This window comes from Eumetopias jubatus, unplaced genomic scaffold, assembly GCF_037043125.1.
Source record: "Eumetopias jubatus isolate StellerSeaLion01/CBP00866 unplaced genomic scaffold, mEumJub1_p1.0 scaffold_16, whole genome shotgun sequence".
NCBI lineage: Eukaryota > Metazoa > Chordata > Mammalia > Carnivora > Otariidae > Eumetopias > Eumetopias jubatus.
In genome coordinates this window covers 8,282,544-8,299,154 of record NW_028274822.1, presented here as the reverse complement: position 1 = coordinate 8,299,154, position 16,611 = coordinate 8,282,544, and the positions used below count along the sequence as shown (strand labels likewise).

Here is a 16,611-nt window from a genome sequence, read left to right as displayed (position 1 = left end):
TCTTTGGAATGTTGTATATTAATGATCATACCAATACTCTTTTCCACCCTGTGTTCGTTACTGCAGGAACATAATTGGGCCCATTAGTTATGTTAAGTGGTATCATATGCCAAGCCACAGACAGCCAGGCTAAGACTAATTCAGAGCATGGGCAAATTGTAATAGGCGTGTAACTGTTAATAGTGGTTGACTTGCTAGAATTTCACATATCATTCCGTTGACTTTTTTGGGGGGAAGGGGGGATATTTTCTTCCCTCCAGCCCTCCCTCCCTCCTTCCTCTTTCTGTTTCAGGTGTAGTAGGACTTAGCTGCAGATTGAGTTAATGGTATTACTTGATGGCTGCTATCGTCATCCCTTTCTGTAATATCGGATCAACCTATTTTGTTCCCATTCTTTGCCCCATTTATCCCCCCTCCTCTATAGATAATTATTATAATAAATTGGATGGGAAACTGTAGGATTCTTACAAATGTGTACTGTTGATTTCTTGAAGATGTACTGCATTGTTAACTCGCTTTAGTATGGTTGTATTATAACTTTCTGTGTTTCTTATTTTTATTCGCGCTGCATTATGGTGTTCAAGACCTATTTGCATTTCCTTGTGTCCATTTTTCCAGTTGCTTCTGACTTCTACATGATACCCCATAGTTCGCATCCATTATATTTTACTTTTCCATTTTCCTAGTGACAGAAACTAGATTGCTAGAACTTCTCATTATCTCAAAGGATACAGTAATTAAGATTTTTGTACAGTGTTTTTATGACCCAATGTGAGAAATTTTCTGGGATATATAAAAAGAATGAGATCATTGTTTAAAGGATACTTAAATATGTACTGCCAGATGACTTTCCAGAATGCATCTCCATTCTTCACGTCCACTGCATGTGTGACGGTTCTGTATTCTCACATTCTCATTGACACTTTCCATTATTTATTGACATCTCCAAATCTGATGTGTGTAAAGTGATATGCAGTTGTGTTTTAACATGCATTTTTCTATTACTAATTAACTGAAGAATTCTCTTTATATCTGTTTGCTTTGGGGGTTTATTCTTCCAGGAATTCCCCAATCGTGTCGTTTGTCCACTATCCTACCAGAGTTCCTGCATTTTTCTTGCTGTTTTGTAAGGTTTCTTTGTCTATTCTAGATATTAGATTAATTTACTTTTAGACATTGTAAATCATTTCTCACCTCTGTCATCTGTCTATAACTTTATGGAGTCCTGCACAAAACCAAGATTTGCAAATTTGGATGTTTTCAATTTTTCATGAGTTGAGCTTCATTCGGTCCCTTCCTTAAAGAAATCCTTACCTACCCCATACATCACGAAGATATTATCCTACATTTTATTCAGTTAGCATTATAGTTTTATCTTTAATATTCTTGCCTTTCATCTCTCCAGGATCCAGATTTGGATATGGAATTAAGAATTCCATTTTTTAAAATATTTAGAGGGTCAGGTTTCACCAGTCCATCTATTAAACTTTCTATTCTTTGTTATTATGGTGGCATTCATAACACACACATTTTTCTCTGATTTCTCTATTCTGTGCCACTTGTTTGTTCTAGCACCATCATGCCTCTTGTTTTAAATTACCATGGTATCACACTATGTTAGGACATTTGGTAGGGCACTTGTTCACCCCACACACTCGGCTCTCATTTTCTGAAGTTACTTTAGCAATTTATCTCAGAGCATGTAATGATCTCTTTTTACTCAGCTTCTCATTTAAGGTTTAAATTTTTCTCCAACAAAATCTCTCGATACTTTATCGTTTTTCTTGTTTTTGTGAAGGTGTTATTTTATTTTATTTTCTAATTAATGATTACTAGTGTAGAGAAATCCTGTTGGTTTTTTGTGTTTACTATAATTGACAATATTATTGAATGCTTTTGTTGTTTCTAATAGTGTATTCTTCTGTTGACTCTGTTAGTGTTTATATGTCTGTAATCATTGTGTGCAAATATTGGTAGTTTCACTTTCTGATGTGAACTATACTTTTACTCCTAAAATAAACCTCACTTGCATGTTGGGATTTGTTTTTCATTAATAAGTAAAATGTACACATATGACTTTTTTGTATTTTTCATATCTTATTTTGGAATCAATATTAGCCCAGACTCAGAAAGCAAAAACAGGTTTTGCTTTTATTTTTCTCCTGGAAAATCTTGCAGAGGATATGGATTAATCATACCTTGCAAGTTTGATAAAGTTCAATTATGAAGGAGTCTTAATGGGCTGTTAGGAGATGAGTACATTTTTTTGTTCAAGTTTTCTAACTTTTTTTCTGCCACCATTTGGCATTTTATATTTTTCTAGATATATGTCCTTTCATCTATGTTTCCAAACTAATTAGTATTCATTTGTTTGCAAGCTTCTTATTAATATTTAGATTTTTTTGTTTGGTCAATTTTTCCCTTTTCATCCTGTACTTAATTCATCTCCACCTTCTCTCTTTTTTCTTTCATCTAACTTGCCACAAGTCTTTTTTATTAATCCTTTCGAATGGACCTTTTGCTTTCGTGAAACTTCTCATTTTTTTCTTCATTTCAATGATTTCTGCCATTGTCTTTATTTATTGAAATTCCCTGTTGCTTTTCGTTACCTTCTTCAGTTGAATGCCTGAGTTCATTCTTTTCAACCTTTTGTATTCATGAAAAATAGTTTTAAAGACATGTTTTTTATGCACTTCTTTTTCAGTGTCTCTCAAATCTTAATATGTACTGTTTCATTTTCATTAAAATGTGTTTTATAATTGAACTAATAATTTCCTTTTTATGTTCTTAGAAATATGTTATTTACTTTTTATATGTATGGAATATTTAATCATTTACTACAAATTTTAGTTATATTGTATTATGGGTATATACTGTAATTTTTATAGTTTGGGTCTTTTGAGTTTACTAATACTATTTCATCATCTGATACCTGTTCAATTTTTATAAATAATCCAAATGTGCTAGAAAAAAAAAAAACAACGTGTATTTGTTTTGTCATTGATAGTAGGTATGAGTGTGTAGGTCTGTACAATGTAAAAGAACTTGACTTTATTAATTTTATTTGAAAGAACTTCCATATCTTTGCTTATGAATGATTTACTATTTAACTCCCTTGTGAACAGTCAGATAATTTTGTCACCTGTGATTATAATTTGTCCTTTTTTAAATTGGTTTATATATATATTGTACATTGTGGAGCTGTGTGAACTTTTGACTAATCACAAATTTAAAAAAGAAAAAAGAAATACATATTTAATAACTTTAGGTAGGTCATGATGAACAGTGAGGTATCCTTGCTTTTTAAGAAACTATTATCTTATGAGAGAAATTGGGCTATAGACAAATTTTTGTGATTTTTTGGGGTCATTTTTATCTTCAATTAAGGCTACTAACTTTATAACAAATGGAGCTATTTATCTTCAAATAATTCTGTATATTTTATTAGTTTCCTAGGGCTGGCCCAACAAACTGCCACGAACTTGGTACTTAAAATGACAGAAAGTTATTCTCTCACGGTTGGCTGCCAGAAGTCAGAAATCCAGGTAACAGGGCTCCACGCCTACAAAACCATGACAGAGGCAGCTTTGCTTGCCTTTTTTAGCCTCTGGGGGCTCCAGGTGCTCCTGGGCTGTGGCAGCATCATTTCAACCTCGGCCTCCAGCGTCACATGTCCACTGTGCCCTTGCCTCAAAGCTCCCTCTGCTCTTCTCCTGTAAGAACACATGTGATTGGATTTAGGGCCCGCATTGAATCCAGGATGATCTCCTCCAAAATCCTAATTCAATTACATCTGCAAAGAACCTTCTCCCAAATAAGGCACTTTCGAAGGTTCTGGGGGTTAGTTAGGACTTCGAGATATCTTTTGGGGGCCACTATTCAACCCCATACGATAATGAAGAGATTTAATTTTGTATATCTGCTAAGAAACGTTATCACAGCTGGGTAGTTGCTGTTATGTCTGTGTAGTAAAAGTGTAGCTCTCAAAATAAGAATGGTATTATAGCTGACTGAGCTGTTTCATGCCTTTCTGTTCTTAGAGTCAGTGAAACATCTTATTAGAAATGCTAAATTTATACTGGGGAGAGAGGGGAGAGGTTGAAAGGGGAGGGAGAGTAGGCGGAGAGGAAGATGGAAGGAGGGAGAAAGGACAGAAAGAAGTACATAGGTTTCCTGTTTTAGTGCATATTTTCTTATGCATCAATTTTCTGCATTTCTTAGACCTGAAAATAGATTATCTTTATGTTTCAAAATAGGCCACCTGAAAATAATTTAGGGATAATAAGGTAGTGAGTTTTCCTGTTATTCCTTTTGTCATCCTTACAATTTGAGTCTTTTGTAGTTGAAGTCACCTTCCTGTAGTAACTTCTTGATTAGCAGTTATTGCCATTAATAAATTGCATAAATTGGTGAAAAGAGCACTAGTCAGAGAAATAGGAGGCGTGGCCCGGATTCTGGTCATCACTTTAACTAACCGTGTGATGGCCACCCAGATAGGCATGGCCATTTTCCATTTTTCCATTGTTGAATGAAGAAAGCTCAGCAACAGGTTTACTTTCTTAGTGAGAATACTTTTGGTCACAAGTAACAGAAAACCCAGATCAAACAACTTACAGAAGAGTATTCTCACATATGCCAGCATGTCTAGAAAAAGAAACTGGCTTTAGGGTTGGTTGATTCAGTAACTCTTGTTCAAGAATGAAAATGTTCCCCCTGCCCCGCCATCTCTACTCTGCCACCTGAGGATTGCCCTCATCTTTAACTAGTAGAACGATAGCTGTAGCTTTCTTGAATTATGACAGCCAGACAGCATCCACTGGAGAAGGGGGATGGTTTTAGCCTGGGGCTACCTCCATATCAGAAAACGTTCATCAGAAACCACCAGAAAGGGGCACCTGAGTGGCTCAGTCCTTAAGCCTTCTGCTCAGGTCATGATCCCAGGGTCCCTGCTCCGCGGAGAGCCTGCTTCTCCCTCTCCCACTCCCCCTGCTTGTGTTCCCGCTCTCGCTGTCTCTCTCTCTCTCTGTCTGTCAAGTAAATAAATAAAGTCTTTAAAAGAAAAAAAAAAAAGAAACCACCGGAAAACTTCTTGCACATCTCAGTCATATTTCGGTCATATCCTCTTTCCTAAGCTGATCATGGTGAGCAAGGAGACCATAAACCGAAGAATAGCAGGTTCTACCATGGTACATAGGGTGAGAGATTCCCACCGGGGCACTTGAGCTGCATGACGTAAGGGCAAATAGCTGAACAAAATCAGGTTCCGGTAAGAATGAAGGAGCTGAAACGGGATGCTGTGTATGCAACCAGTGGTGACCATTATAGTTAATTCCAGTTCTACTCTAATTCTATCTATAATCACTCCTTTCTAGATGATGCATTTCATAATGTGGCTTAATATTTGAGAGACCTTAAATTTTTCAAAGACATAAAAAACAAAGCTTGTAAGTATTGATAACACATGTGCTGCAGTAGTCAAATAGTAAACATTGGAGAATTATATCACAGCACATAATATCAGAGCACAGAGACATGTGGAGCCGAAAGAATGAATGATATTTTTGTTAATGTTATACATTCATAATTTTCAGTGAAAGGAGACTAATATAAAGAAGCAGCTACTGGAAAATTGATGTAAATTCTACTAGAAAGAATCAATTATAAAATTTCTTTGCAAATGATACAATGTATTGGATACAATGTATAGGGTAATACCAACATTTAAATTCTTTTCTTTTTTTTTAATTTATTTATTGGACAGAGAGAGACACAGCGAGAGAGGGAACACAAGCAGGGGGAGCGGGAGAGGGAGAAGCAGGCTTCCCGCTGAGCAGGGGGCCCAGTGCGGGTTTCGATCCCAAGACCCTGGGATCAGGACCTGAGCCGAAGGCAGACGCTGAGCCACCCAGGTGCCCCAACAACATTTAAATTCTTATTATGAAGCTTAGGACTTAAGCATGGAGAGATTAAGATTTATTAATTGTAATAATTTTAAAATTTAGTAAAATACTCATCTTCTTTTCTTACTAGAAAAATATTCTCTTTTCTAATAAAGTGATAGTGAAAAAAGTTAAATAAATAATAAAGTTAATGAAATAAACATTTTATTAAACCAATTCCTAAAATGTGCCATTTCAGTCTCAAAAATAAAACCTTTGACTTAATTAAAACAGCCATAGAAGATTAGTAAAATACCAGGATTAATAGGATTATTAGTAAATTAATAAGAAAGGAGAGTGCAACTTATTGTCTAATTCATTTGAATCTATTTTTAAAAAGTCTGAATAACTTTCTTTCATTTTCAAAATATAGTGAGATTTATAGAAAGAAATTGAGCACTTTAATACACAGGTATCTAATCTCAATTGTCATGACAGTAAATTGATAAAAGGTCCTTTAAAACTCAAAGTAATTTCAGTATATATGCTTTTTTCACCTTCATCCTTTACTTATGTTTTAATTGGGTTATCTGGGCATTTGCTTTTGCCATTGAGTTACACCCTTGTACATTTTGGATATTAATCTCTTAATTGGCTTGCAAATATTTTCTCCATTGTAGATTGCCTTTTCATTTTGTTGATTATTTCCTTTGCTGTGCAGAAGCTTTTTTATGAGTACCATATGATTTCACTTACATGTGGAATCTAAAAAAAAAAAAAAAAAAAAAACAAATGAATAAACAATCAAACAAAAAATAGAAACAGACTTATAAATACAGAGAACAAATTGATGGTTGCCCCACAGGGGTAGGGGGATGGGCAAAATGGTGAAAGGGAGTGGGAGATTCATACTTCCTGTTACGGAATTAATAAATCCCAGGAATAAAGGTACAGCATAAGGAATATAGTCCATGGTATTTTAATAGGGTTGCATGGTGATAAAATGATAGCTACACTTCTGGTGAGCATAGCATAGCATATAGAATTGTTGAATCACCATGTTGAATACCGGAAACTAATGTAATATTGTGTGTCAACTATGCCAAATTAAATAAATAAAGAAATAAAAATATAAGTAAAAAATACTTCCAAACTCACTTCATAAGTCCAACATTACCATGACACCAAACCTAGACAAAGACACCACAAGGAAAGGAAACTACAAGCTAATATCTCTGATGAACATGGATACAAAAATCCTCCATAAAATACTAGCAAACCAAAATCAACAACACATCAAAAAGACTACATACCATGTCCAGGTAGGATTTATTCCAGGCATGCAAACTTGGTTTAACATAAGTTGTGATACACCACGTTAACAGAATGAAAGATAAAAATCATACAGTCATCTCAATAGATGCAGGAAAAGCATCTGACAGATTTAACATCCAATCATGATTTTAAAACAATCTCTCAACTAAATATGTATAGAAGGAAATTTCTTTAACAAAATAAAGATGTTTATGAAAAGCTCACAGCTAACATCATAATCAGTGGGGAAAAACTGAAAACTTTTACTCTAAGATAGTACAAGGCTGGAATGCCTACTCTCACCACTCCTATTCTATTATTCTATATACTACTAAGTACTAGAAAGAGCAATTAGATAAGAAAAGAAATAAAAGACATCAAAATTGAAAGAAGAAAGAAAGAAAGAAAGAAAGAAAGAAAGAAAGAAAGAAAGAGAAAGAAAGAAAGAAAGAAAGAAAGAAAGAAAGAAAGAAAGAAAGAAAGAAAGAAAAGAAAGAAAGAAGAAAGAAAGAGAAAGAAAGGAAGAAAGAAAGAAAGAGAGAGAGAGAAGAAACAAAGAAACAAAGAAAGAAACAAAGAAGAAAGAAAAGAAGTAAAATTATTTCTGTTTGCAAATGACATGATCTTATTGTAGAAAATCCTGAAGACTCTATTTAAAAAAATCTTAGAACTAATAGGTGAATTGGAGTAAAGTTGCAGAGTACAGAATCAACATATGAAAATCACTTGCGTTTCATTATACCAACAGTGATCTCTCCAAAAAGGAAATCAAGAAAACAATCCCATTCATAATAGCAGCAAAAAGAATAAAACACTTAGAAATAAGTTTAACTCAGGAGGTGAAAGACCTGTCACTGAAAACTATAAATCACTGATGAAAGAAATCGCGGAAGATACAAATGGAAATACCCTGTGTCCGTGGATTGGAAGAATTCATATTGTTAAATATGCCATACTACCCAAAGTGATACACAGATTCAATACAATCCCTATCAAAATTTCAGTGACATTTTTCAGAGAAACAGAAAAGAAACAATTCTAAAATTTATATGGAGCCACAAAAACTGAATAGTCAAAGCAGTCTTGAGAAAGAAAAACAAAACTTTAGACATCGTGCTTCTTCATTTCCAATTATTTTGGAAAATATAGTAATTAAAAGCTATAGTAATTAAAACATTATGGTAACAGCATAAAACAGACACATAGACCAATAGTAGAACAGAATAGAGAGACCAGAAAAACACATATATATTTTTATATACACATGCGAAGGGATGAAAGTGAACCTTCCTCTTACACCATACACAAAAATCAACTCAAAATGGATTAAAACCTGAAATGTAAAGCCTGAAACCATAAAATTCCTAGAAGAAAACATAGGGGGGAAGCAACATGACATTATTCTGGGAAATGACTTTTTGTTTTGTTTTATTTTGTTTTGTTCTGTTTTGCGTTGTTTTGTTTTAAAATGATACCCAAACCTCAGGCAACAAAAGCAAAAATAAATAAGTGGGACTAAAATCATTGTATTCTTTACCATCATGGACTCGCCCATGTAAATAAATATACAAATACGTATGCTAATTTTATTTTTATTTTACTTAAGACCTAATGAGACAGTAAAAGTGGTTACTTTTATGAAATCTAGATACTTAAGTACATCTTTTTAATACTCTATTGGGAAAAAATGGCAAGAACTCCTAAAAAACACTTCTGCTACCTACTGACGTGCAGTGGTTATCCCCAGTAGGAGCGCTGCTGGGATTGTGGAAGTTACAAGCAAAATAGTTCATTTCTTTTCAAAGAACACCTGTTCTAGCAATAGTCTTTGACAAACTATGGTCATTCAGATTTGGGTGTCAGACATTTTCTCAAAAATGAACAAGTCAACCTGTCTTTAGGGAAAACAACTGACAATATTAACAATGCTAAAATTTAAGGTTTCAAGTGATAAATGGGGAACCTTGTGTCTGCATTTTTGAGCTTGACAACTCAGAACTTATCAATTTTTCTGTGGCAATTAAGGTTGATATTAATGAATATTTTTATGTTAATAGTGAAATATGACAATGTAAGATCTTCATAACTCAGCAAACCAATATTTTCCCAATGACCAAAGTTGAAAAGAGTTCTATGGATTTTAATACAACAGAGTGTAAATGTGTACGATGTGACTCTGCATGACAACCTTCAAGAAAACATTTGTCAGGTTTGGAGATAGAATCAAAGAAGAATATCCACAACTGGCTAAAATGCTCTTAAATTGTTCTTCCCTTTTACCACCTCATGTCTGGGTGAGGCCTTGTTTTCTATATATGCTTAATCAAAACAATGTATTGCAACAGACTGAATTCAGAAGATATGAGTTTCAAACTGCCTTCTGTTAAGCCAGACATTAAGAATTTTGCAAAAATGTGAAAACATTACCATTCTTCACCTATTTGAGGAATTTTTTATTTTAAATGTCATTCGTGTTATCATGCAATGAGTTTATGAGTATTTTTAAACACTCAAATAAACATTTAATAATTTATGTTTTAATTTCTCTCGCGGTGATCGTTAATAGATACAACCCATGTGAATAAAGTAGGACAGGCAAGTAAGGTTTGGGAGGTGTCTCTATATAGAGACACAACTTTAAAATCCAGGTGCCATGTCCACAAACTGGTTGTAGAAATACAGATGTGGTTCCTCCATGCTTCTTTAGCTCTGTTTTTAATTCTTTCACTGGGTTCATCACTGTTATTTGTGATCTTATCACCTCAACTAAATTATGAAGTCCTACAGAAAAGGGTTATGTGTTTCATCTTTGAGCTCTCTGACTTTATCAGCAGGAATTCCTTAGGGATTACTCTTTGTAATGAAAATTAAATAGCACTAGTTAGCAAAGTCACCATTTAGGTATGCTTATATTTGGGTTTTAATTTTATTACTTAGTAAGACCTTTAAATTGTTGACCATGGCATTTATTGACTTAGACCTAAGCAGCCTGAATCCTTTGAAAGTATTTCCCTCCAATTAAATTTTGCTTATTTCATATTTATTTAAAGTAATGAACTCTTTTATTAAACTTCAATTGTATTTTGTGCTTTTATAGCCATGTGAATAATCAGGATTTAGAAATATACATTGTTAAATGATGTAATAATTTATTGATACATATTATTGAAATGCTCTAGGATTTCAAAATTTTAATAAATATTGATTATTTTTATGTCACATTGACAGGTTTTAAACTAATAAAAACATTTTTATTTTGAAAATTTAAAAATATTTTAAAAGTTGTTTTCATCTAAGAAAACACAAAATTCCTTCCTGGGTGGTAAATCTCCATGATACTGAGAGGGAAAAGTGAGGGTAGGAGATTCAGATATATTAGATCTTGACCTAAATTGTTGTGATTCACAATACTTTTTTAAAATGTATTTTGAATTAAACAAAAGCAGTTCTGGAGATATACAAACTTCTTAAAAAAAACTTCTGGTATGATTTTATTACATTTTATAATTTAGTGTAACACTTGAATGTCCTAACCAAGACAATGTGAGAAGCAGAATTTTATCCCCCTCATAAGTATTTTGCTTTCCTGGCATCTCTTTAATATCTTAGAGCACAGACTGAAGTGCATAGCATCACATTACTGATCAGCAACAAAGAGTCTTGCACTATTCTGGAGACCAATGTAACAACGTCTGTTTGAAAAGGTTGTCTGCATTTCCAAATGTAAATTTTACAGAAGAGCAAACACGGTGTTCAAACTACATCATCTGACAGATTGCCTATGGCGCAGAAGTTAGAAAATCCCCAGTGATTGCTGCATTTTGCTAAGCTATCCATTAATTTGTTTTGCTGATTTTTGCTATGAAAGGACAAAAAAGATAGGACCCACAATATCTGTTCTAATATTCTTTTATATTAATAAATAAAATATTCAGGAATGGCCCTTGAGCAGAATAATAAATGCTTTTATGATATTGTTTTGTACAACTAGATGTTACACATGATGTAGCTTAGATAGTGTAAGGCTCACTTGCCATAAATTGCATGAATTCTTGGACAACACATAATCTTCATTGCTTTTAGACTCTACTTAATTCTGGCAAGATCCTTTGTTTAGCTAAAATTAATAAAACTTGAGAAAAATAACTCTTTTTCAAATATAACTTCAGCGTGCTCTGTTAGAATAAAATTCAGCTTAAATATTATGTGAGTCACTTATCAAATCATTTAAAAATTCAAGAGTTTAACTTTATTTGAGAATATGCTTTATGTACTTTAAATATAACATGTGAATCATTTTTCCAAAAGAAGCATTCTCATCTTTCTCTCCAAGGTATAACTCCTCAGAAACTGTAAGATAATGGTGTCTAATTTTTCTTTCCTGGAAGAGGAAATGAGTATTTTCAGATTCTTAGGTATGTAAATAGATGTAAAAAGTATATATAATATATGTATGTGTACAAGTATTTGTATATATGCATAAATATGAAGCAAATGTTTTGTAGGTTATTTTGCTTAAAATCACTTATCTTACCAATTTTAATTTTGCATGTTAATCTTAATGCGATAATTATAAGAGAAAAACAAATATCAAAAAAGGGATATATTAAAATTAGCTTCTCATCATTGTGACAGAACTGTAAATTCATTGTAACAAGGAATAAAAGGGCTCCTGTGGACAGCTTACACAGCAACCCTGAGTAGTGGGTTTGTTATTTTATGAAGCTGAAAGTCTAGGTCACCACAGATTTTAGAAGGGAATGTGACAGCTAACACCAGGCTCTTTAAAATGTATCTACATAGTTTTACTTTACAGACATTATTTTATATGACATGGGTACAACTTTTGGTCACGAATTGATACTTCTTTTAACTATTTTGATACTATCATGTCTTCATCAACAACAAAGGTATCATCTTCAAAAATGGAAGACTAAAATTTTAAAAAATACATGAAATATATCTGTACATTTTTCTCCACCTAGAACACTAGTTGGTGACCGATGGTGCTTCTAGGATGGCTTTGCAAGTCATGAATGGAATTAAGTCTTTTCCCTTCAACAAAATCCTTCATTTACAGTTAGAGCATGTGCCCTAACATAACAAGCCCTGAACATGGATCAAGCAAGTCAAAACTGGTACCCTTGTCAAAGACAAAGGGAAATGCCAATTCCTGCCCATGCTAGCCATCCTCTGCCACCTCAGGTGGGGAGGACTGAGAAACACTTTTGAAATCCAAAACCCAGACTTTACCCTAGGGCTAGAGAATGCTTCCCCTCCCACCACACCTCACCACCGCGCCCCTAGGGGCCTCGTTATAGCAATTCCTTTTTACCCAACACATCATGTCTGGCTATAGAGAAAAAAATTACAGGAAAGGAGAAAAAGTAGAACCATATAAAATGCACAATTAAAATAGTAAAATGCAGAAAAAGAGTAGAAGGCAAAATAGGAAGAAAGAGCAAGGGCAGCAAACAAAACGGTAACAAATACGGTAGATATTAATACAGCTGTATCAATGATCACTTTGAACATCAATGGTCTAAAAAGACAGAGATTGTCAGAGTGGATCCAAAAACAGGATCCAACTACATGTTTTCAAAAAGAAACCCACCTTAGGGGTGCCAGGGTGGCTCAGTCGTTAAGCGTCTGCCTTCAGCCCAGGTCATGATCCCAGGGTCCTAGGATTGAGCCCCACATCGGGCTCCCTGCTCAGCGGGAAGCCTGCTTCTCCCTCTCCCACTCCCCCTGCTTGTGTTCCCTCTCTCACTGTGTCTCTCTCTGTCAAATAAATAAATAAAATCTTTAAAAAAAAGAAAATAAATAAAAATAAAATAAAAAAATAAAAATTCATTAAAAATATAACACTAACAATTTAAAAAGGGGGTAGAACACTACATCGAAAACTAATGATGTAATATATGGTGATTAACATAACACAATAAAATAAAAAAATAAACAGGGGGTAGCTATTTTAATTTCAGACAGGACTTCAAAGCAAGGAAGGTTATCAGGGATAAAGAAAGCCATTACATATTGATAAATTGGTCAATCCTACAAGAAGGCATAACAATTTTTAGTGTGTGTGCACCTAACAGAGCATCAAACAATGTGAGTCAAAAATTGGTAGAACTACAAAGAGAAATAGTTGCATCCATTATCAGAGTTGGAGTCTTCTATACCCCTCTTTCACAAATGGACAGATCCAGGAGGCAGAAAATCAGTAAGGACATTGTTGAACTCAACAGCACCATCAGTCGACTGGATATAATGTACATCTATAGACAAAGTCAACAAACACATTCTTCCAGCTCTCATGGAACATTCACCAAGATACACCACATTCTGGGCCACTAAACATATCTACACAAATATAAAAGAATAGAAATCGTACAATATCTGCAATCAGTCCACAATGGAATTAAACTGGAGATCAATAATGGTATGATAGCGGGAAAATCCCCAAATGTGTGGAGATTAAACAATATACTTTTAATCAGTACATGGGTCCAAGAAGAAACCTCAAGAGAGATTTTTAAATATTTGAACTAAGTGAAAATGAGAATGAACCTGTCAAATCTTTTGTGTTAGAAGAAATAGCATTCAGCATGTTGACAAGTAGATTAAAAAAAATGTCATGTTATTATTGCAGTGGGTTTGCAGAGTAGTTGAGAGAGTAGACATTTGTCCATTTCTCTGGACTGTGGAGAAAAAGAAAAGGGGCACAAGTTGTAGCAGAAGAACTTGTGCCCATAGACAGTTTGGAGCTAGAATAAGGAAGTTTATTAAATATTTATTAATTGCCAAACAAATAAAGTATTGCTAACCTGGGTGCATGAATCATGGATGGGCCTTGGTGAGAGAACGGGGTGAGGTAGTAGTGGGTACACGGGCTTATGAACACCATGTGCATTTTTCTGGGAAGCAGGTCCATTGCTTATATTTATGACCTCTAATTTTGAGGTCACTTCTTCTGCCAGTTGACCGGTATCAGTTGCATTGTGACTCTCGTCCCACTAGGAACTTGCACAATGGATGAGAGTTAGGAGAAAAGAGAGATATTAAACCCAATGAGTATTTAACAAAAATGTATTGAGAATCTTGTGTGTGTCACACCTGCTCTTGTTGGCAGAAGATACAATTTTCATAAAAACACAGAGTCCTTGCTTTCATGGAGTTATTCTACATAATTTTTAGAATATTTCAAAATTCAGCAAACAAGGACCAACATTGAGGGCAGAGGAGAAGACATGCTTGTTCCGTTCTCCATCATTTTTGGCTACAGTTAATTGGAAAAGGGTATAAATATGCAGTGGAAAGTGGCTTAAGAGAGTAGTAACTGATCATTTTGTTTCACCACTCCCGTATACAGCGTCTCCTGTACACTAAGTGAAAAATATTTTTCTTTCAAGGTAACGGAACTGCACAACATCAAAAATATAACCAGACTGCCTCGAGAGACAAAGAAGCATGCAGTGGCAATTATCTTTCATGATGAAACGTCAAAGACATTTGCCTGTGAGTCAGGTAAGCAATTATAGCCCCGTCTACAGCTTGTGGAAATTGAACTGCTTCAGAGACAATGGCCCAGATGGATTAAGTTATACCACTGAATAGGAAGGCTTATTGTGATAAGACTGTGCTGTGGAAAACTTTAGGGAGAAGCTCAACATGTTGATTTCTACAGATGTTTTGGGTGCTTTTTTATTATCCGTCTGTGTCTGGATTTTGCTCCCAGGTGGTCTGAGGACTCTTGAGGTTTCTATTCAAGCTTGAAAAATTAAGTAAACAGTGCCTGGGAGATGTTGTTAGGGCAAGCTTGTGACTTGTATTCTGGTTCCTGCCGGGTGCAGCTGTAAGCATTTGGTGGGAAAATAATAACGCTGCCATGCAAAAGTGTGGGGCAAAGCACAGCTGAAGTCCCCAGACATTCCAAAACTGAACTTTGAGCAATTGGTTGCTTTCATGGATTCTCAATACTACAAGTAAATACATTTCAGATTGAATTTTAGCATCCCAACTCATAAAACACTCTGACATCGTTGAGACACACGGCAGTTTATAGTTTGAACCTGTAGTATTTTTCATTTTGAAATCCCTGTGCTATGCAATGTATTAGTTGGCTTATTATAGCTTTTTAAAGATTTTGCTCAACGAAATGGCGCATTCGTTTTATAATGGATGGAAGCAAGAAGCACCAAGGGTTCGAAAGAAGTGAATTTAAAATTATAGTGAAGTCCTTAGTAGAAGTCTTACTATTTTTTTTTTTTTTGAGGAAATAAAGCTTCTGGATTTATAGTTAAAGTTTATAGGTATAATTAATATCAGGTTCTATTATTCTAAAATTGATAATGTCACCTTGCCTAAATAAAATTGTTCACACCTCCTCACCTACACTTTTCTTAGTTTTGCTAAACTGAATTGCAATTTATCAACATGTTTTTCCTGGGATGCCTTTAATCCCTTTTGCCATACTTCCCTTCACTCATCATCTGGCTTCATTTCATCATTTAAAATTGACTTTTGGCATTGCATAGAAGTCTGTTAACTGGTGATATCAACTCCATTTCGCAATAGAACCTGTCCCAACCTCGCTGGTATCATTTATTAACATCCAAAAATATTTGTGCCTTCTTGTTCACTGTCTTAAAACTGTCTCACCACTTCACTTTGCTCTGAGCTCTAAGATAATGTCTCATATTAAAACTAACAACCAGAAAATTGGTTTGCCAAAAAAGATAAAAGATAATTTTCGCTATTGTTTGTATGCTTCAATTTTCACCACTGCCCTACAGTTTTGAAATTATATTGAGCCATGTTGTGGGTACAAATGCAATACTCAAGTCTGTTACTTCAGATAAGAATGATATTGAATTATGTTTCTGAAATTCAGACACAGAGTTGTACCCCGTAAGTCTAACATTGGAAGGTTTTTAAGATTATAAGATTATTTTCATTTTTTTTTTTTTTTTTTGTGGTGGTGGTGGCTTCATGGGTCATGTAAGATTTTGGAGAAACAAAGGCTCCTTCCCTAAAACAAAATGGCCTTAATTTTCAAGAGAAGAATTTCCAGACAGTGAGGCTGAAACTAGATCCAAATGTAAAATAAAAGAACATGTTTATTTGAATTCCTAGCAAAGAGTTTCAACTCATTTGGATTATGACTTATTCAAATTATTGGTGTTTTAAATCACTTTTGTGTGTGTAGATATAGCAGTCTGCTTGAAGCTCGTAGTAAAAGTGCTTAAGAAACAATGGCACGATTTTATTAAATTTTCTTAACTTCATGGCATATGACAATAGAAAAAAAGAAAGGACTTGAAACACATAAACAGGGAATTTGAGTACTTCTGGCAAATTATATTTTTAGATCTATATTAAGATCAATAGTCCATGTCTGCTGATAAAATGGCAAAAT

General features: G+C 34.3%; 1 protein-coding gene across 2 annotated transcripts in view; it reads left to right on the top strand.

Annotated features, from left to right (window-relative positions):
* Window positions 1-16,611, top strand: part of DOK6 (docking protein 6) — a 360,407-nt gene that overhangs the window by 113,610 nt on the left and 230,186 nt on the right. For both annotated transcript variants that reach the window (XM_028102963.2, XM_088019411.1), the window contains exon 3: window positions 14,606-14,720. In XM_028102963.2, the coding sequence (XP_027958764.1) occupies window positions 14,606-14,720 (115 nt within the window). The remainder of the gene's footprint in view (window positions 1-14,605; window positions 14,721-16,611) is intronic.